General features: G+C 47.6%; 1 protein-coding gene across 1 annotated transcript in view; it reads right to left on the minus strand.

Moving 5' to 3' along the window:
• CORIN (corin, serine peptidase) overlaps window positions 1-21,269 on the minus strand; it is a 309,818-nt gene that overhangs the window by 158,632 nt on the left and 129,917 nt on the right. The window contains exon 4 of the mRNA XM_027775590.1: window positions 15,052-15,259. Coding sequence (XP_027631391.1) covers window positions 15,052-15,259 — 208 coding nt within the window. The remainder of the gene's footprint in view (window positions 1-15,051; window positions 15,260-21,269) is intronic.

The raw sequence follows: 21,269 nt of genomic DNA on the forward strand, positions 1-21,269 counted from the left end.
TTTTTTTTTTTTTTTTGAGAGGTTTTTGCTTTAGGGTGCATGCGCTCACCAGATAGACAGCGAGAAGTCACTGCCCAGGGGAGATGGCCACACCGCAATCCCTTCTCCTCCTCCATTCTTCTCTTGGGATTTTTGGCCCATGTGCTCATGAGCCAAGTCGAGAGTTTTAAGTCACTGTCTCCAGGACCTGCACCATGATTGACCATGTGGGAGTCCAGCACCTTGATTATCATGCCACCTGCAGTCCTGTTTGAATTATTTTTAAATGTACAATTAGTGACCTTAAATCCATTTGCAGTTTTGTGCAGCCATTACTGCCTCATTTTGGAACTTGTTCATCATTCCAAGTAGAATTATTACCATTAAATCGTAACTTCTTGGGACCAGTAGATGGGGTAATGGCTACATCGCTGGACTCCCATGTAGTCAACTGTGGTTCGACTCCCAGACCCGGTGGCTTAAACTCATGCCAGGCGCCTGTGCATGTGCGCCCAAGATCCCGAGAGGAGAATGGAGGAGAAAGGATTGCGGTGTGACCATCCCCCCAGGGGGGTGATTTCTTGCTTTCTGTCTCTCTGTCTCTCTGGCGAGTGCATGTGCCTATAGCAAAAACCTCTCCAAAAAAAAAAGAAAGAAAGAAGTATTTGAAACATAAATGAAGTTTGTATTTAGATATTCCTAAGATATCTCATTATATATGAGATAATATCCCAAAATAATAATGAAAATAAAGATCCAAAATCTAAACACTTCTCATTTCGAGCATTTTGAATCAGGGATATTCAACCTATACAGTAATCAACTTTAATTTCTTTCTTTCTTTTTTTTTTTTTTAGAGAGATTTTTGCTATAGAGTGTATGTATTCACCAGAGACAGAGAGAGAGAGACAGAAAGACAGAAAGGGAGAGCCACCCCCTGGGGGGATGGTCGTGCCACAGTCCCTTCTCCTCCATTCTCCTTCCGGGATCTTGGGCACACATGTATGTGCATCTGATGAGAATTTTAAGCCGCCGGGTCCAGGACTCGAACCACAGTCGACTACGTGGGAGTTCGGCGACATAATTATTATGCCATCTGCTGGTCCCAGCACCTTTAATCTCTATATTAAGTATATAACAATGATCTCAGCCACCCTGTTACCCTAGTAACTTGATTCTAGAGAGAATAAGTGGTTCTATAAAACATCATCTATCTCTTGCAGATTCACTTAACCCAAATGATTTTTAAAATTTCCTGTGTTAACACTTGTCAACCCAAAAAGAGAGAGATTTGATATCAAAAGGGGAAAATGAACAGGGAGACGAAGGCCCCCAGATTGCAACAGCAGAAGTAGGTCAGGAAATAAGTTTCTCTCATGTTTTACTCTGTCCTTGGAGAAATTCAAAGGCAGACAGAGAAAAAGCTGCTCCTTAATCTCCCTGTCCTCCCTGCAAAAGGAACACTGCACCGACAAGTGGGCCCCCGGAAGACCTTGTACAGGCTTCTGTCTTTTCAGATGTCCTTTCGTCCTCTGTAGAACGGGAACAAGCAAACTGTTCCCTAGTGGACACATGGTCATAGACGCCGATCAGTCTTGTTCTTTTTTTTCCCATTAAATTTTGTCTTAATGGATCTCAAAATTCTATGACAGATTTTAGGTCAAGTTGTTTCCATTACAAAGTACTGATTTTAAAATCTAATAACTTAAAGCTGCCACACACGCACACACACACAGACAAACAGTCCACAAAACATTTCCCTTTCCTTCTGAAAATTTTACGATGCATGTTATCATTAACCAGGCTTTTACTATTCAACTCAAAAGGCCAATTGAGACAACAGTGCTGAGACCGTCCTTCCCCCCACTGCTGGAGACTGGGCGGCAGGAACTAGGGGCATTCGTTCAGCCTCTGAGCTCTCTGGCTTGGTGGCCTTGCCAGCTCCAGCTCCTACTCGTCCACGGCTTCGATGACACCCACGGCAACTGTCTCATGTCACGAACAGCAAAATGACCCAGAGGAGGATAGTCAGAGAAGCTCTCAGCACACACGGGCTTGCCAGGAACCATCTCAACAATGGCACCATCACCAGATTCCAGGAAAGGAGGGCCATCTTCCAGCTTTTCACCAGAACGGCAACCAATTTTCTCAGCTCAGCAAACTTGCTAGCGATGTGAGCCGTGTGACAACCCAGTCCAGGGGCGTAGCCAAGCACTGACTTGGTTCAGGATAATCACCTGAGCAGTGAAGCCAGCCGCTTCCATTGGTGGGTCATTTTGCTGTCACCAGCAACACGGTCATCCTGAACCTCTTTGACAGACACGTTCTCGACATCGAAGCCCACACTGTCCCCAGGAAGAGCTTCACTCAGCGCTTCATGGTGCATTTCAACAGGCTTTACTTCAGTTGTCGTATTGACTGGTACAATTGCTCCACTCGGTCCACAGGGGCACGGCCAATACCCCCAATTTTGTACCCATTTTGGAGGGGCAGACACAGGGCTTGTTGGACGAGTTGGTGGCAGGCTGCAATCCAGTGCTTCCAGCGGTGTAGTTCCACTGGCATTGCCATCTTGACGGGTGACTTTGCATCCCTGAACCATGGCATATTAGCACTTGGCTCCAACCTGTTGTCACCATTCCAACCAAAATTGTCACAAACGCTACTGTGTCAGAATTGTCACCAATTTTCTTAATGTAGGTGCTGACTTCTTTAACAATTTCCTCACACCTCTTTTGACTTTAGGGAGGCTCAGTAGAATCCATTTTGTTAACACCAACAATTGGTTGTTTCACACCCAGAGTGTAAACCAGAAGGGATGCTCGTGGGTGTGCCCGTTCTTGGAGATGGCAGCTTCAGATTCACCAGCACCAGCAGCGACAATCAGGACAGCACGGTTGGCCTGAGATGGGCCTGGGATCGTGTTTTTGATAGTCTCAGCTCTCCACGGGGAGATGTCAGCGGCAATGCCGGGCTCGCGTTCCGCTTTCAGCTCATCCAAGACCCAGGCCTGTGCGAACGAGCCCTTTCCCATCTCACGGCCTCCTTCTCAGGCTTATCGATGGTTCCCCTGGCGATCCCACCACATCTGTAGGGCAGAAGCCAGTAGCAGTGGCCTTGCCGGACTCTACGTGTCCAATGACAACAACGCGGATGTGGGCCTTCGCCTCGCCCATGCTGGCTTTGATTTAGCGGTGGTCTTCATGACACCTGTGTTCTGGTGGCAAACCTGCTGTGAAAAAAAACACAATCTTTTTTTCTCTTTAGAGGTTTTTACCTCAGGGCACTTGTGCTCAGAAAAGACAGAGTGAGAGACAGAGACAGTGAGAGGAAAAGTGAGAAATCGCCCCCCTGTGGGGATGGCCACACCACAATCCCTTCTCCTCCTGACACCTTGGGCACACATACACGTGCATCCCGCATGATTTTCAACCCACTGGATGTGGGACTCAAATGCGGTTGGCCATGTGGAGTTCAGTGATATAACTGGGACACCACTGCTGGTCCCACGGTCATTTTCCTACAGGAGACTAAGTCAGCCGCCCTGGGGCTTCCACACGGCCACTTCTCCACTGTCCATCTTGGGACCATAGTTCACTCATCCAAGACTCAGAGTCCTCATTTGAAAAGTGAAGGCTTTGGGGGACCAGCAGTTGGCGTAGTGGCTGTGTCGCTGGACTCCCATGTAGTAGACTGTGGTTCGAGTCCCGGACCCTGTGGCTTGAAACTCACACTGGGCGCATGTGCGTGTGTGCCCAAGGTCCCGAGAGGAGAATAGAGGAGAAGGGATTGCAGCGTGGCCATCACCCTGGGGGGTGATTTCTCGCTTTCTGTCTCTCTGTCTCTCTCTGTCTGGTGAGTGCACGCGCCCTATAGCAAAAACCTCTAAAAAAAAAAAAAAATGAAAAGTGAAGGCTTTGGAAGAGCTGGCGTTCGGACAATTTTGTGGTCCTTTCATCACTAACATTGTATAAATCAAAATGTGTTCTTCGATGCATTGTCTCCAAGGAGCCCTAATCATTGCACCAGCTTTGCTAAATTTTAAAAGGTAACAGACATTTTTCTAAAGTTCATTCTGGGACTATATAGAAACATTAAAATACCATTAGACCCTCCGCTCTAAAAATAGGGCTTAAGAAAAGTGTCTAAAGTGTTTCCAGATAACTTCTCTTAAGAGGTGTAACCAACTGAGAGTCATAAGCTTTAAACTGCCGGGCCAGGCCACGTGAACGGGTGATAGAGTATTAATAACTAGCAGCTCTTTCGAACAGTGAGCAAAATACCGGGCCATTTGTTCTTGCTTTGCATGAAATTCAGCGGAGGTATTTTGCTTTTCACCACATGGGACGGCGTGGTGAGACACGCCACAGCACCCTGGAATGTGTCTGTACCCGAGCAGCCAGCACTGACAGCGAGAAGCAGGGCTGCACCGGGGAGGAGGCCGCGGCGGCTATCGGAGGACTGTTTTAGAAACGGCGATGATTTTAACTCAAAGTGTGAAGGACATTTGGTGTCATGCAAAAGCCCCTAACAGATTTCAACTGCAGTTTAAGCAGCAAGCAGTCGGAATTATTTGCTGAAGCATTTGATAAATATAGAAATAATTCTATTGTGTAGTGATAGCGGGGTTTTTCATACTTTCCCTGGGAAGGATGTTCTACAGTGAATTATCTACCACAAAAAAAAAAAAAAGATACACTTCATTTATAAAATACTGGGTATTTTATTTAGCAAAGAAAGCTTTATTTTACCTGCAAAGGAAGGACACAAATTTAAAACGAGACAAGCGGCAGCCACAAAGCAGGCTTCTCAGGCTCGTGGCTGGGCAAGGTCTGTCAACCACCTTTCTCTAACTTTTCCCTTGGAGCCACTTTTAGATGACTGGAGCTGCACAAGCGCGTGTTGGGTGATGAGCCGCGCTGGCGGGCGAGTAGATCGCACAACTATTATTAGCTCTAAAACTGGCCCCACGTCCACACCACAGAGGTCAGCCCGTGCTTCGGCTGGCGGTCGTCATGGTCGTTTTCAGGGCCGGTTCACCAGTGCACAGGGGAGTTCAAATCACGGCACCTTCTACAGGTGGAAAGCTTCGTTGTTGTTGTTTTAATTTCCACTCAAAGGAAAATGACCATCCACTTTTCTTTCTTTCTTTCTTTCTTTCTTTCTTTCTTTCTTTCTTTCTTTCTTTCTTTCTTTCTTTCTTATCTAGAGGGTTTTGCTATAGGGCGCATGCGCTCGCCAGAAAGACAGAGAGAGACAGACAGAAAGCGAGAAATCACCCCCCCCCCAAAAAACCCCCCGGGGGGGGGATGGCCATGCCACAATCCCTTCTCCTCCATTCTCCTCTCGGGATCTTGGGCACGCATACACATGCGCCTGGCCTGAGTTCAAGGCACTGGGTCCAGGACTCGAACTGTGGTCAACTACTTGAAAGTCCAGCGACGTAGCTACTACACCAACTGCTGGTCCCCCATTGTGCTCTTCTTGAAGTGAACTAAGACATTATTTCAATATTCACTCACTTCCCACCACCACCATCACCCTCCTCTGACAGGCATCATTTTCTTGGTGGTAATTCCATCTCCCCAAGCTTTGAGGCCCCAAAGCCTTTCCCTCACCTACGACCTCACCATTCACAAGCGAAACACAGCCACCGTGCCTCCCCAACCCTCTGAGCCTCTTCTCCTCGCTCTCCCATTCCATGTTCTCTTCGCATTAACCCAGCACAGTTCCTCTAAGTCATGACAGCTCTAGGCCGTTACTGGGCCTGAAATGCCTTTTTTTTTTTTTTTTTAAGTTTATTTATTTAGTTCATCCATGAGTGAAAGGGATAGGGACAGGATCTTGACGTCACAATCCCCCTGGCCTTAGCCCTCACAGGCCAGGAGCACACTGGGCCAGGGGTACTCAGGACATGAGCCCAGGACCTTCCCACATGGGTCGCCTTTCACCATGGTGCCCCCATCCAGCCTGGTCTGCCCTTCCCTGACCTTGCTCAGGTGGTAACCTTCTCGTCACCCTGCCACATCGGCCCAGCAGCTGTCCTCCCCCTGCCAGCAGCCTTCCTTGGCTGTCGTGAGGAACGCACCCCTCCTCCTGCTCCGTGTCACCCCACGCCCTGTTCTCCGATCACGCGGGCCGGCATCTCCCCGGGGCTCTTGTCTGCTCTGCCAGGCTGCGTCCCTTGAAAGCAGCACCGTATTGTATTCAGCGGCAGATCCCCACCATCAAACAACGTTCCTGGCACGTTATAGATGCCAGCAAGTGTTTGCTGAAGAAAAAAATGAGTCGTTTTCCCAACATCCTTGTTGAATAAGCTGACGCCAGGAGCTGCGAGGGAACTCAGAGCCCGAGTGTTCCCGGTACGAGGGGACTCAGAGCCCAAGCGTTCCTGGTACGAGGGGACTCCGAGCCTGAGCGTCCCTGGTACGAGCTTCCACTCTGCCTCACACTGAGCCACACTCACACCCTTGGTAGAAGAAGGTGCTTCACCCCAGCACACCCTCTCACCCCGCTTGGCTCAAGTGCTCAGCAAATCCGGCTCGCTGTCACCTCCTGGACTCCCGGGTCCTCATGGGTCAATGTAATCTCAATGACTCTGCTGGAAGGACAGCTCTCGTCACCCTGCCCTGCCCTGCCCCTGCCCTGCCCTGCCCCTGCTCTCGATTCCTTCCTTGTTTTCCCACTGCACTTACCGTAAACTGTTTCCACTGCAGCTTTTATTTCTCCCCTGAGAGCGAGCATGAGTGAGAGCACCCCAACCTGACGCCGTGACCCACCCCAGCCCCAGCCAGCCAGGGCCATGACCCGTGCACCCAGCATGTACAGGGAGACCTCGGGATGCGCACCAGGGACCTGCCATTCCACTCGGCCTCAGCCTCACAGGGCTTCGTGACCGCGGCACCCCGGTGGCTGGCCCGGTGCACTGCGTACCTGGTGTTCGCAGCGCTGTCTGTCTACCGACTATCTCCCGCTAGCCAAACCCGAGCTCCGGGAGGCCAGGGGCGCGTGTCTATAGTATTTGCAGCTGTGTCCCTGGTGTGTGCAGAGGGTACACCGCAGACACCTGCTGACTAAGTGGGTCACGTGCACAGGGTGACTCAGGGGCCTGCTTGGAAGGAAGCTATCAGCAAAGTTGGGGAAAAGCCACCCCACAAACCCCCACTGAAAGGCTGTACAAGAGCTCACACCATCTCTGCCCGTGAGACCCCGTCCCTGCAGGTCAGCAAATTCTACACGTACTGGTCGGTCTTTAAAACCCCCGTGTAAAAGGAAAACAGCACGGCTCTGCAGCTGGAGTCCCAGACCCAGCCACTGAGAAACATGCCAGGTGTGTGTGCACACTCCCGCACTCCTGGGAGGAGAACGGCGTAGCGGGGACTGCAGAGTGGCCATCCCCCCCGAAGGAGGTGCCTCACTTCCCTCCTCTCTGTCTCTTTCTGTCTCTCTTTGGCAAGCACATGGGCCCTATGCCAAAAAAAATTAGAAGTCTTCAAAAGAAAAGGATGGGTGTGAATAATGCAAAAAACACACAACTTCTGAAAGGGAATATAAAATTCCGTACCCTTCTAACCAGCATGATTCTGATTCTCATTAATGTTTGGCATGGTTATCAGACCAGAGGGCAGGGGAAGAGAAATTTGCAATTGTTCGATGATTTCTGCAGCTGTTTTGATTTTTGCACATCATAAAACAATGCTATAAATATGGATCTCCAAATGAGCTGAATCCTAAGTAGTACTTCTAAATTCTAGTCATGTCTCCTTAGTACCAGCGAATTACTGTGAAGACAATAAGCAAACTTCTCTACTGAGGCCGATGAAATGCTCGGTACTCCAGACTCTGAGGTGCACAGACTCAGTGTACTTCAGACACCGTCACGACAACGCACCTGCAAAATGACCTGGTAATGCAGGCCAGCTGACAGAGCAGGGGTTAAGGCAGCTGGATCCCACATGGCCGATGGCATGGTTAGAGTCCGAGACCCACCAGCTTAAAACACACGCCGGGCATTGGCCTCTCTGTCTTTCTCTCTCTTTCTCTCCAGCAAATACATGTGCCCTCTAGCAAATTAAAAAAAAAAAAAAAAAAAAAGATTTGGTATGGCATAGGCTCTGACTTTCCAGCTTTGCATCTTTGTAAAAGAAAAGTAATCTGGCGATAGTGGTTATGGCATTGGACTTCCTTATGCCTGACTGCAGTTCGAGTCCTGGACCCAAAGGCTTGAAATTCATGCTGGGTGCATATGCGTGTGTGTGTGCTGAGATCCCGAGAGGAGAATGGAGGAGAAGGGATTGCGGCATGGCCACCGCCCTCTGGCAGGTGAGTTCTTGCTTTCTGGAAAGGAACCTCAGCCATCATTTTGTATTCTATGTAAAATGCAAGAAGCAGACAAGATCGCCAGTGTTGTCCGGCGTGGAAACCGGAATTGTGACACCCGTGGCCTTCTCAACGGCAGCCCCGGGTGTGTGTAAAGGACTGCCCTTTCCAAGTCCGCAGGTGACTTCAGGGAAGCGAAAGCCAAATGACGGCCGGAGCATTTAGCTGGTGATGGCAACAGCGCTTTCTGTCGAAACCTTTCGTTACCGATACACAGTTAAAAAAACCGTAATGATGAAAAATCGTGACTCTGTAACGTTTCCATTTATTCCCACGTGACCCAATAAAGTTGTTGGTAAAATCATTATTAAAATAATTAGCAATGTGGAATTATTCTCTCTTTAGGAAAACAAAATAAAATATGTTTTTGCTGACTTTATATAATCCATGAGTTCTTTAAAAATTAGTTTTAAATTGGACCAGCCAGTGGCATGGTGGGTAAAGTAGCCGAATCCTGCATGATTGACTATGTGGTTCAAGTCCCAGACCTGACAGCGTGCAAATCACATCGAGCATCTGTGTGTGCGTGCCCAAAATCTCAAGAGGAAAATGGAGAAGAAATTGCGTGTGGCCATCCCCCCGGAGGGGGGTATTTCTTGCTTTCTTTCTCTCTGTCTCTCTCGAGCAAGTGCACACACCCTGTCACAAAATGAATTTTAAAAATTGTTTTAAATCAAGTCATATTTTCCAATTAACCTTTAAGATGATTTCAGGATTGTATTTACACAAGCGCTTTGCACATAGTATTTTTTGCTTGTTTGTTTAGGTTTTTGTCACAGTGTGTGTTGTGTTCTCCAGGTATAGACAGTAAGTAGGAAAGTGAGTAATCATGCCCCAGGAAGCATGGCCACACCACAACCCCTTCTCCATCACTGTCTTCCCGGGATCTTGGGCATGCACGCACATGCACCTGGCATGAGTTTCAAGCCACCAGGTCTGGGACATGAACCACGGTCGGCCATGTGGGAGTCCAACACCTTAACCACCACACCACCTGCTGGCTCCGCTATACACTGTCTTATAAAATAGCATGTTTAAGAACATCATAAACCTTCTAAAGTTATGTGAAAGATGGACAAATTCATTACTTTTTTACTAAAACAGTAAAATTCCATTCAAAAATTGTGTAGCAAGACCAGCAGGTGGCATAATAGTTATAAATCTGGACTCCCGTGGAGTCAATTTTGGTTTGAGTCCTGGACCCAGCTGCTTAAAACTCACACCAGGTGCATGAGTGTGCGTGCCCAAGATCCCAAGAGGAGAATGGAGGAGAAGGGATTGCAGCATGGCCATCCCCGGGGCATGAGTTCTCACTTTCTCTCTCATTGTCTCCCTGTCTCTCTGGTGAGCATACTTGCCCTATGGCAAAACTAAAAACAAATAGATAAATAAACAAATTGCTTCTTCCAAAGAAATAAAAAGCTATTTTAAATATTTCTTGTTTCTTTGAACATTGGTTTTCTTCCTCTACTAGAGATTGAAACAAAATGAGTTTCGTTTCTAAAATCTTCATAATAATCAAGATTGGAATTCTGAAATCTTCCATTTGACTTAGGTTCATCTTTCAAGCTTCTGCTTTGGCTAAAATCCTAAGTAGGTAGATAAACATTCCAGTTAAAACAGAAACTCACGTGCCATCTTCAAAGTCTGTATCAAATACAACAGCTACCGTGTGTGGAGAACTCACTGTGGAACACTCCTGCCGGTATAGACCACATGGGACTCCTTTCCATAAACCATGCTATTAAACACACACACTTTATTCTTACTAAGTTGTTCTTTGTTTTATTTTTTTTATCCCCCCCCCCCAATAGGGTGCGTGTGTTTGCCAGAGACAGTGAGAGAGAAAGTGAGAAATCACCCTGCAAGGGGATGGCCGTGCTGCAATCCTTCCTCCTCCATTCTCCTCCATGCCCGGCATGATTTTCAAATTGCTGGGTCCGGGCCTTGAACCACAGTTAGCTAGTGCAAGTCCAGCCCCTTAACCACCAAGCCACCTGCTGACCCCTGAAGCCAGTTTTCTCATACTCCCCATAGAAGTAAGGAAACAGAGTCTAACAGAAAGCCCAACTGGTGTCCACGGTCTCCCAACAGAACCGGATTTCATCTGGCTGCGAACTCCGAAGCATATCCTCTGAAGCTGCCAGATTAAATCATTCAATCTCCAGTGAGCATACAAAACATACAACTGGGTAAAAGAAGAGTGATTTTCAAGAAGCTCATTTGAGGAAACGCATTTGAGCCTTGCCAAAAGCCTCCAGGAACTGAGTGTACTACGGAGCTGTCAGCATTCCTAGATTGGAGATAGAAACTTAATCTCCAGGCATCTGGCTAAGGAACTTTTATTGACTCTTCCTCGATAATAAGTGTTTCTGCTTTGAACCTTGTTGCAGATCAGTTCTCCAGAGCCATCAATTGCTAACATGTCAAGTGCCTAACGCCAAGGCCACATTTCATGAGCATAGAGTTCCTCTGCGAACTCCTAGAGGGTAGGAGTGGAGTGGAGACAGTGGAAGACTCCTGAGAGTCTTCCAGAAACAAAGCCCAGACTTCTGAGCCAAATTAACCCCTCCGCCCCAAGAGAATTACAGGCCTATATCTAAACTTGGTGGAAAAAAGTGGTAACTATACGTCGAAAGCAGTCAACCACAATAACTGCTGCTTCTCTCAAACTCAGAATCTCGGTGTGTTCTTTGTATATCAAAGACTCATCTATAACACATGCATTATTCTCTTGGCCCGAGAAGTGTGAATTTTTTGCTAGCTACTTGCTGATTTTTATTTGAAGAGAGATCTTTACTATAGGGTATGTGCATTCACCAGAGAGAGACAAAGAGACAGAAAGAGAGAAATCACCTCCCAAGGAAGATGCCCATGCCACAGTCCTTTCTCCTCTATCCACCTCTCAGGACTCTGGGCATGCACGCACATGTGCCTGGCATGAGCTTCAAGCTGCTGGGTCCAGGACTCAAACCACAGTTGACTACGTGGGAGTCTAGCAAAGTAACCATTATGCCATCTGTTAGTCCCAACTTGCTGATATTTTTAAGCTACCCTCTCTCACCCACATATTTTAGGAACTGCTCAAGTGGTTTATTGGTTAAATAACTACATCTTGAGATACATCCTAATGAATTTATGCAATTTACACTGCACTGAGCTTGTGTTACAACACAAGGCACACACACTGATTGAAGCAGCCAGTCCCAAGCGGGAGCTGTGGAAGGTCTCTGCGAGAGCAGACAGTGAAGCAATGAGTACCTGAGATCTCAGTGTGACCAGGCTGCAAACTTCACCATTTAGACACCCCACTCCAATCTCTTTAAATTAAAATGTAAATGTTATTTAGTGACTATTTCTCTATTATTTGGGTAGTAAAGGAAATACACAAAGTAGATTATCCAAAGTAGTAAAATGTAAGACAAAGATGTTAAACTTCAGAATTATTTTATACATTTTACTTTTCTGAATTTCTTTTGCTTATTAAATTTAGCTTGTAAGTTCCATGCACACACTAAATGACTCCAGGCGGCACTGGTCTGAATGTGCAATTATAAAATTAAATGCAATAATAAAAATAGGACAAGTCCCTGAAGGACACCTGAAAACCGACTATAATTTACTATTCATTATAACCAAAAAATGGAAAATTCTCATATTAGCACCAGGATGAATCAGGTCAGGGGAAAACACATTTTACTTGAAAGTACTCTGAAAACTCTGAGAGTTTCCCTAGAATTTTACAATGCATCATTTAAGTAAATATTTCATTATAACAAGAAGGTGATCAAAATGAATTTAGAGGGACCAGTAGTTAGCGTAATGGCTGGGTCGCTGGCCTCCCCTGCAGTTGACCGTGGTTCGAGTTCCGGACCCGGTGGCTTATAACTCACGCCGGGCAAGTGTGCGTGCGTGCCCAAGCTCCTGAGAGGAGAATGGAGGAGAAGGGATTGCGGCGTGGCCCTCCCCCTCAGGGGGTGATTTCTCGCTTTTTGTCTCTCTGTCTCTCTCTGTCTGGTGAGCACACGTGCCCTATAGCAACAACTTCTCCAAAAAAAAAAAAAAGAAAAAATGAATTTAGAGACTCTGTTATGCCAAGTGTATCCTTTATTGTCTTATTTATGTGCACTTTGGAGCCTGTAGAGAAATTAACGCAGTGGTGTGAGTGAGATCGTTGTAGATGAAACTGAAATGAATCTAGAATGTCACTTCAGAGCCTGACATAGTCCACTTCATTCTCTCCTGATCCATACGGGGCTCTACAATTTCTGCAGCCCTTCCATACTAGGCGTACGTCAGCAATCCTCCCTCTGGTCCCCATGGCATCAGCGCCGCCAGCTCTTCCCAACCCGCCATGTTGCATCTACTGATGACATTGGTTGAGCTCCTTGGAAGAACCAGGCACTTGCCCAAGCCCTGGATGCCATTTAATACTTACAGCAACTTTCCAAAGGACAGCTGTTAACCCTATTTAACAGACAGAGGGGGATCTGGCCCGTGGCCCCGTAGCCTCCTTTTCTATCACAGCAGTCTGTGGCGTGGTGGCCCCCCAAAAGACTCATCGTGTCCTAACTCCTGGAACCTGCAAATGTTACCTTCTTTGGAGAAAGGTTGGGTATGATGAAGGATCCTGCGGTGAAGACCTCATCCTGGAGTGCCTGAGTCAGCCCTCAGACCAATGACAAGTGTCCCTATGGGACAGAAGAGAAGACACGGCACACCAGGAGTAGGCCCTGTGCAGATGGCGGTGGGAACTGGAGTGATGTGGCCGCTATCATGGAATGCCCGAGACCCAAAGACAAGCAGAGAAAGAAATGAAGTCTCCCTCGGAGTCCCGGGAGAGAGCATAGCCCTGCCAGACCTTGAACTTTCAGCCTCCAGAACCGTGGGAGAATGAGCTTCTTTTGTTTAAGCCACCCAGCTTGCCACGGCAGCCCTAGGCACTAACACAGCCAGTGTGCACATGGCCACCACCACGGACAGCCCACTTCTTTTGTGTTTCTCTTCTATTTTTTTTTTTTTTGTAAGATAGAGTTTGTTATAGACATGTATGCTTGCCAGAGAGAGACAGAAACAGAAAGCAAGCAATCATCCCCCAGGGAGGATGGCCACGCCACAATCCCTTCTCCTCCATTCTCCTCCCAGGGTTTTGGGCATGCACACACATGCATGCATGAGTTTTAAGACAGGTCCAGGACTTGAACCACAGTTGACTACATGGGAGTCCAGCGATGTAAACCTGCTTGCATTTGCTGGTCCTCCAGGTTTTAACTCAGGGCAAAACCCTAACCGAGTATCTCTCTATACCATGAACACGCCCTCTGCATGTGACTCCGCTGAAAAACATTTTCCTGATTCTGTGACTCCAAATAGCTCCTCGTTTACTCCTACAATTCAGAATCCACCTGAAAGCTATGGCCAGGCAGGCCTTTTGCAGTTAAAATAATAAATGACTTAGCCCTAGTCCAGGCATGTTTTGTACCCTGATTATAATAAATGAACACAGATAACATGGGACCTATTTGCATTTGAAAATACAATTTGTGCTAATACGACGTTACTAATCTAACATTTTCCTAACATTTTAATCTAGGTCATAATTGATGTTACATATGAATATATATTCCACACATGGTTTGAATTTGGAAAACTGTGTAGTTCGTGTTTCAAGCAGCCCAGGACGTACTTTCAACAGATTTACTCTTATTGAAAATTATTCCGAGTCCTGTTTGATTTGACCTGGACAGTCTCTCCCCGTGTCTCTGCATCTACTCTCATCCTCCTCCCCCTGCTTTGTGCCCCAGGGTTGAGTAGACTCATCGCATTCTCGCCCATACTCCATTTAGATGGTTTAGATGACAATATCTGGGACTTTGGGGGTGATCCTATTTCTTTGTTTTGCTTTGTTTCAAGAGAGATTTTTTGCTACAGTCGTGTGCACTGGCTGGAGTGATCGAGACAGAAAGCGAGAAATTATCTTCCGGGGGGCCGGGGATGGGGGGGTGCATGCCACAATCCCTTCTCCTCCATAATCTTGGGATTTGGGACATGCATGCACATGCACCCAGGGTGAGTTTCAAGCAAGTCTGAGACTTGAACCATGGTGGGCCATGTGGGAGTCCAGCGGCATAACCATTACGCCACCTGCTGGCCCCTAGGGATGATTGTACCTAAGAGAATATCTAAGGGTATTCTTTCTCCTCTCCCCAACGCAGGACTGAAGGGGCTGGTAGCGGCCGTGCTGTTCTGCCTGGGTCTGGCTCGTGGCACCTCGCCTATTGGAAGTTCCCTGCGTAGCTCCTGGCCCTTTTTCTCTTGGAGTCCTGGGTGTCGGGGCTGCAGCTCCCTATCATGAGTGCCCGGCGCTGAGTCCCCCCGGCTCCTCTCACTTGCTGGCTGTCTCCCCTGCCTACACAGCGTGGTCTGAATCCCACTTGGAGCTATCTTCAGCCAAACCCTCACTGGCACAGCCATGGAGTGGCCCTGTGAAGGCACCACGGAAAATTCAATTATCCCATGCTTCAAAACATTTCTAGTTTCAAAGAATTACCACTGGCTATCACCGATAGACGTTGATTTTTTTTTTCTCTCCTTTAATAACAACAAGGAAAGGCCAGTTAGGGACTGAGTTTTTGTCTCAGACACGTCGACTGTAGCCAACTCTACCACGGACTACGTTTGGTTCCGGAGTACCTGTCATTGCCGTCGGTGTCGCACTCGGGGAAAGCCAGGCTACAGCCAAAGAGCATGATGTGCTGGTAGCAGCCGAGGCGGTGCAGGTACGTGAAGAACTTGAGGAACTTCTCCGTGTCCATGCTTCTGGAAATCGAGAAGAGAGGCGCCCGCGCGGCGTGGTAGGGCAGCGCGTGGCACTGGCTGTGCGTGATGTCCGTGCAGGCACCTGGGGGGAGAGGGCACGTCAGCCGGTGTGCTGGCCGACTCGCTCATGTGACACGCTGCCACGTTCGTAAAGCAGGATTCCAGTACAGACACAACCATCAAAAACACGCGTGTGACCATGGGACCTGGTGCATCACAGTGAAATCGAGGGTGTGTGATGACAAAACCAAGAATCTACGGTGTAGAGCGCGCCCATCTGCGTCCTGGCCGGACATGTGGGCAGATGCCCACACGCTCTGGGGGGCAGACGTGGGGCCCGGTGTGCAAGACCGTGTGTGTTGTATATCCTTTGACATTGTAATGTCATTTCTATATCTTTATTAAGGAAATGATTGTGATTGCGAACATGGATTTATCTACGGGGATCTTCCGCGCATGGTTTACAGCTTTAAAAGACAGAAACCACCTAAATTTGGTGAAGGAAATTGGTTTAAAATACTGCTATCGTGCTGAGAGTGGATTATTTTTTTTTTTCCTTAGGTTTTTGCCATAGGGTGCATATGCTTGCTGGACAGAGATAGAACAGAGAGAGAGAAAATGAGAAATCACCCCCCAGGGGGCGTGGCCACGCTCCCTTTTCCTCCGTTCTCCTCTCAGATTTGGGGCATGCATGCACATGCACGTGGGTAATTTTCTTGTTTCTTTTTACATTTTTAAAATTTATTTTACTTTATATACAAATAGCCAGGACAATCTCTTTCACTGGGTGGATATCTTGGACAGTCCATTCAAGGAAGATCGCTTAGTCCAGTCTGAGGAAGTCTATGTCCTTCGCGTACTGACGGTGCACCCTGAGGCCGTGCTTCCGGAGCAGACCGTGCTGGTTTGAGCACAGCGGCAGGAGCGAGGCCCAGCAGAGCTGCCGACGACTTGGCTTGGTTTCATTGGGGCAGTGAGGCCAAAGGAAAGAGCTTGCAGGATTTTCAAGCTGACGGGTCCAGGACTTGAACCACTCAACCACTATGCCACCTGCTGGGCCCAGCATTGGATCATTTTTTTAAGATTCCTTAAAATCGGAGCCAGCAGGTGGCATAATGGTTACATTGCTGGACTCCCACATAGTTGACCATAGTTTGAGTCCCGGACCCGGAGGCTTAAAACTCACACTGGGCACATGTGTATGAATGACCAAAGTCCGCAGAGGACAGTGGAAGAGAGGGGACTGTGACATAGCTCTCTCCCTTGGGGGGGTGATTTCTCACTTTCTGTCTCTCTGCCTCTGTCTCTCTGTGAGTATATGCACCCTACAAAAAAGACTCTTTTTAAAAAAATTATTAAAATTTAAAATGACTTTTTAAAATAAAAGCAAAATAATATTTAAACTATAATGATTAGACTACATCATAATATTTTTAAAATAAAAGAGCTTTGCAAATTAAAAATACTGAAAAATGAGCTGGCTCTAGAGTACTCACATGGCCAGCCAGGGTTCAAGTCCCAAGCCTGGCAACTTGAAAAAGATTTTTTTAAAAAATGTGCATGCATGGTCAGGATCCTGACGAGATGAACTGCAGGGGGAGAGAACTGCAAGGTGACCATCTCTGTCACTCTCACTCTCATGCACACACACACACACACACACACACACGAGAAAACGTCTTTCTAAAGTACTCTGTGGGCCAGTAGGGGGCATGGAGGTTAATGGATCCCACGTGGCCATCTGCGTGGTTTGAGTCCTGGAAAAGCATGCCTGGCTCAGGGGAGTACATGGGCCAAATCCCGAGAGAACAGAGAAGAAGCGATTGTGGCATGGCCACCCCCCCGGGAGGGTTGATGTCCTACTTTCCCTCCGTCTTATAGCAATACTACTTGGCTGTCCTTTGTACAGCGCCCTAACAAGCCACTGGCGATGTCTCTGACCTCCTGTACAACTGCCCATTTAATTCAAAGACTATCAGCCCAGGGCCCGCTGCATCAGGAGGCAGGACTTCAGCAGAGCTGGTTTGCCCTGTTGCGCCTAAATGCCTCATTTTAATTCACAGGTGTGCCTCCAGTCTCCTCGTGGACACTGCCTGTTTGTCGCAATTCCAGAGCCTGAGAATTGAGTCAAGTGGCAGAGGGTCTCTGTTCAGCCCTGCGCGGTGGCTCGGGACGGAAGGTATGTCAGGGCCGGCCTTCTTGCCAAGTTCCCTTTACGATTCCTCTCACCCACGCTGCCTTGATCTTGTTCTGCTTCCCATGTGACACCTCTTATCACCTCCTTAGTTTAATCCAGCCTTTTCCGGGCTGTGCCATTCTCACGCTCACCACCGCGGTGCGTGGTCCTAGTATTTCCAGAGCCTTTCCAGCAGTCCCGGCCTATTCTCAGCGCTGGCTCGGGTGCCCTCCTGAAAGTTCTGTCTCCGTCTCCTGGCTGAGGAGATGAGGCTGACCGATTGCCCCAGGCCCACGCAGCTGGTGAGTGGCAACACCACACCCCCAGTCCAAACCCACATCTTAACAGCAGCCGCCATTACCCCAGCCATGTGAAGACTTCTCCCCAGGGCCTCACCCACCACTACTGTGGGTCCAGAGAGGCAGGGGCAGAGGCAGGCGTTGATCCAACCATGGAGGCAGGTGTTGTTCCGACAACTTTCTACTGAGCTCCTACTGTGTGCAAGGCCCTTCTCTAGGAGCAAAACAGAGTCCTTGCCCGATGGAGCTCATGGCTCAGCGGGGTAGACAAAAAGCAAACAAATGAACATGCACATACACTGTCACTGACACACAGTCACGGCGTCTGGAGGTGAGCAAAGTAGGTCTGCTTTCATGGGGGACTAGCGTCGCAGTAGGTGAGTCAGTCATCATCGGGAGCGGGGTGGAAGTCCACGCCACTGCTGGGCACAACCAACGGGAATGAACGGGGACGTCAGAGAGATGTCCGCACACCCATGTCCACTGCCGCAGGACTCCCCACAGGCAAGACGGGGAATGAACCTACATGTACCCCAACAGAGGGATGGGTAAGGGACACGTACACACCCCCAAAATACTACTCAGTCCCTAACAAGAAGGAAATCGTGCCATTTGCTAACCTGGACCCTGAGCTAAGTGAAACAAGCCAGGCACAGACTAAGACCAGATGGTCTCCCTGAGGTGTGGGATCTAAGAAGTTGAACCCGTAAAAGCAGAGACTAAAGTGATGGTTACCAGAGACTGGGGGACTCAGGGGACAGAAACTGGGAGATGTTGGTCAAAGACGCTGTCAAAATGTAAGAGATCTCTTACACGATATGGTGACTCCAGTTAACAATGTACTCGGAAAATTCCTGAGAGTAAATTTTAAGTGTTCTCCCCAAAAATATTTCAAGTTAAAAGAAGAGAGAGAGAAAAAAGAGACCCAAGTGACATAACATGAATTGTTCATCTCTCACATAACTACAGGCAGTGGTTTGCACTAGGGAGGTGGCCATGGGTCCCCAGAGAAGGGCGATTGATACTAGAGGACGCTTCGTGTCTGGTCCCGGCCGTGCTGGGCCCTGAGCGCGGGTCAGGGCTGCACCAGCAGCATGCAGGAAGGAAGGCCGTTCCCCGCCCTAGAGAGCGCATGCCAAACATCATCTCACCAGAATGACTCCTGAGACAAACCTGCTAGAAAGGAGACTGTGGACTTGGGAAGATCCATGACAGGAGGAGGCAGGCAGCCCACGACGGGGCCTCTCTGAAGAGTCTACCGCCTTAACTGGCTCTGCTAACTCCGAATTCAAGCATGGGGACGATTTTGTTTCTCATAAGAAAAAATCAAGGAGACAAAGGGAATGCACATTTCTTTTCCTTTTTCTAAGTGTATTTATTTTATTTATTCTGACTGGGAGGGAGGGAGGGTCCTCATGCCACCACCTGTCCCCAGTCTCAGCTAGCCTGGATCACAGGCATGGTGGGTATGCCCAGAGTGCAGGGGAGGTCCCAGGACAAGAATCCAAGACCTATCGTGTGCGGGTCCAGTTGTGTTACCAAATGCCAACAAATGTGCCCCCACCTGACCTCACGGACCCATTGGTTTTACTTTGTTATAATTTCTCATTCACGTTTAATTGTACATCTTTGTAGGGTACAGGGTACAATACGGAGTCAAAGAATACGTCCAGTGTGCGCTAATAAATCAAGGATAATAGCATGGTCCTTTCCAACAAAGAACTCCATGTTATAATATGGGCTGTAAAGTATTGCTCAACGAGCTTTTCTTCCTTTTTCCTTCCTGTTCTCTTAGTTCTTTTTTTGATATATACAGACACACACACACACACACACACACATATATACATATATATATGTATATATAAAACATATATTCACACATGCACATATATATATATTGCATAGGAAAACAGAAAATATATACATATTATACACCATACACACACACACACTATATATATGTATATACACACACATAGACATATATGTGCAATATATGCATATGTGCAATGTCTGTTCTTTTCGGTCTGTGGTGCTGTGCTATGCCATCCCATAGCCTATCTGCCTTGTCTACTGCACTCCCGTGTCTGTTAAATACTTTTTTCTGAACCCCTCCTGCCCTCCACTCCTACCCCCCCATGCTGTCTCTACAATTGTCCTCTCTGTTTCTCCATCTTCAACTCTTTCACTATCTGCTACAGAGTACAGTTCAAATCTTTCACTATCTGCTACAGAGTACAGACGTTGGCCTATACTGAGTGAGCACGTACAGTGTTTGTCTTTCTAGCCTGGCTTTTTCATCTACTATTACACCCTCTCGATTCAAGCACTGTATCGAATCACAGGACCGCATTGTTATCTAGGGCAGAGCATTCCACTGCGTATAGGTGCCCCTTTCCTTAATCCAGTCATCGGGTTTGGGACACGTTAGGTTGATTCCGTCTTAGCTAGTGTGAATGATGCTGCAGTAAACAGAGATGTGCACATGTGTTCCTGACCGAGTGATTCCTTCCCCTTGGGTAGGGACCCAGTAGTAAGACTGCGGGTCTGACGGTGGTGCCATTTGTACACTTCTGAGGAACGTCCACAGTGTGTCCTCAGTGGGTGTTCGTCCACATCCCCACCAATGGTGCGGGACGGTGCCTTTTCACCATGACCTCTCCAGCCCTTGTTGTTGTTTCTTGTTTTTAATCACAGCCATTCTAACCGGGTGGTTTTGATTTGTATTTCTCTTAAGATAAAAGATGTGGAACATGTTTTTAATGCTTTGGGGCCATTTGTATGACCTCCTTTGAGAGTCGTTTGTTCAGATCAATGGCCAATTTTTTAAATAGAATATTGCTTGTTCTGTAGGTGACCTGCTTGATTTCTCTATATATTCTAGTTCTTAACCGCTTATCTGAAGTATAATTTGCATACATTTTCTCCCATTTTGTAGGCTGTCTCTTTACTTATTGTTTCCTTTGCTGAGCAGAAGTTTTAGTTGGATGGAGTCTTATGTGTCTATTTTTGGAGTTGCAGTCAGTGCCTTAAGGGTCCTCTTTAAGAAACACTGGTCTAGGGACCAGCAGTTGGCATAATGTCTATGTCGCTGGACTCCCATGTAGTCGACTGCGGTTCGCGTCCCAGACCTGGTGGCTTAAAACTCACGCCGGGCGCGTGTGCGTGCATGCCCAAGATCCCGAGAGGAGAATGGAGGAGAAGGGATTGCGGCGTGGCCATCCCCTCTGGGGGGTGATTTCTCACTTTCTGTCTCTCTATCTCTCTCTGTCTGTCTGGCGAGCGCACATACCCTATAGCAAAAAAAAAAAAAAAAACCCTCTCCAAAAAAAAAGAAAGAAAGAAAGAAAGAAACACTGGCCTACTCCAATATCTTCAAGTATTTCTCCCGTGCTTTCCAAAGGTAGTTTTGAAGTTTTCTGTGATTCATTTTGAGTTTATTTTGTTAATGGTGAAATACAGAGGTCTGATTTCATTTTTCTGCAAGTGGGTATCCAGTTTTCCCAGCACCATTTGCAGAAAATGCTTTCTTCTCTCCACAGAATTGACACGTAACCTTTGTCAAAACTCAGTGGGCTGGGGAACCAGCAGTTAGTGTAATGGCTATGTCCCTG

This window comes from Tupaia chinensis, unplaced genomic scaffold, assembly GCF_000334495.1.
Source record: "Tupaia chinensis unplaced genomic scaffold, TupChi_1.0 Scaffold000054_1, whole genome shotgun sequence".
NCBI classification, from domain to species: domain Eukaryota; kingdom Metazoa; phylum Chordata; class Mammalia; order Scandentia; family Tupaiidae; genus Tupaia; species Tupaia belangeri.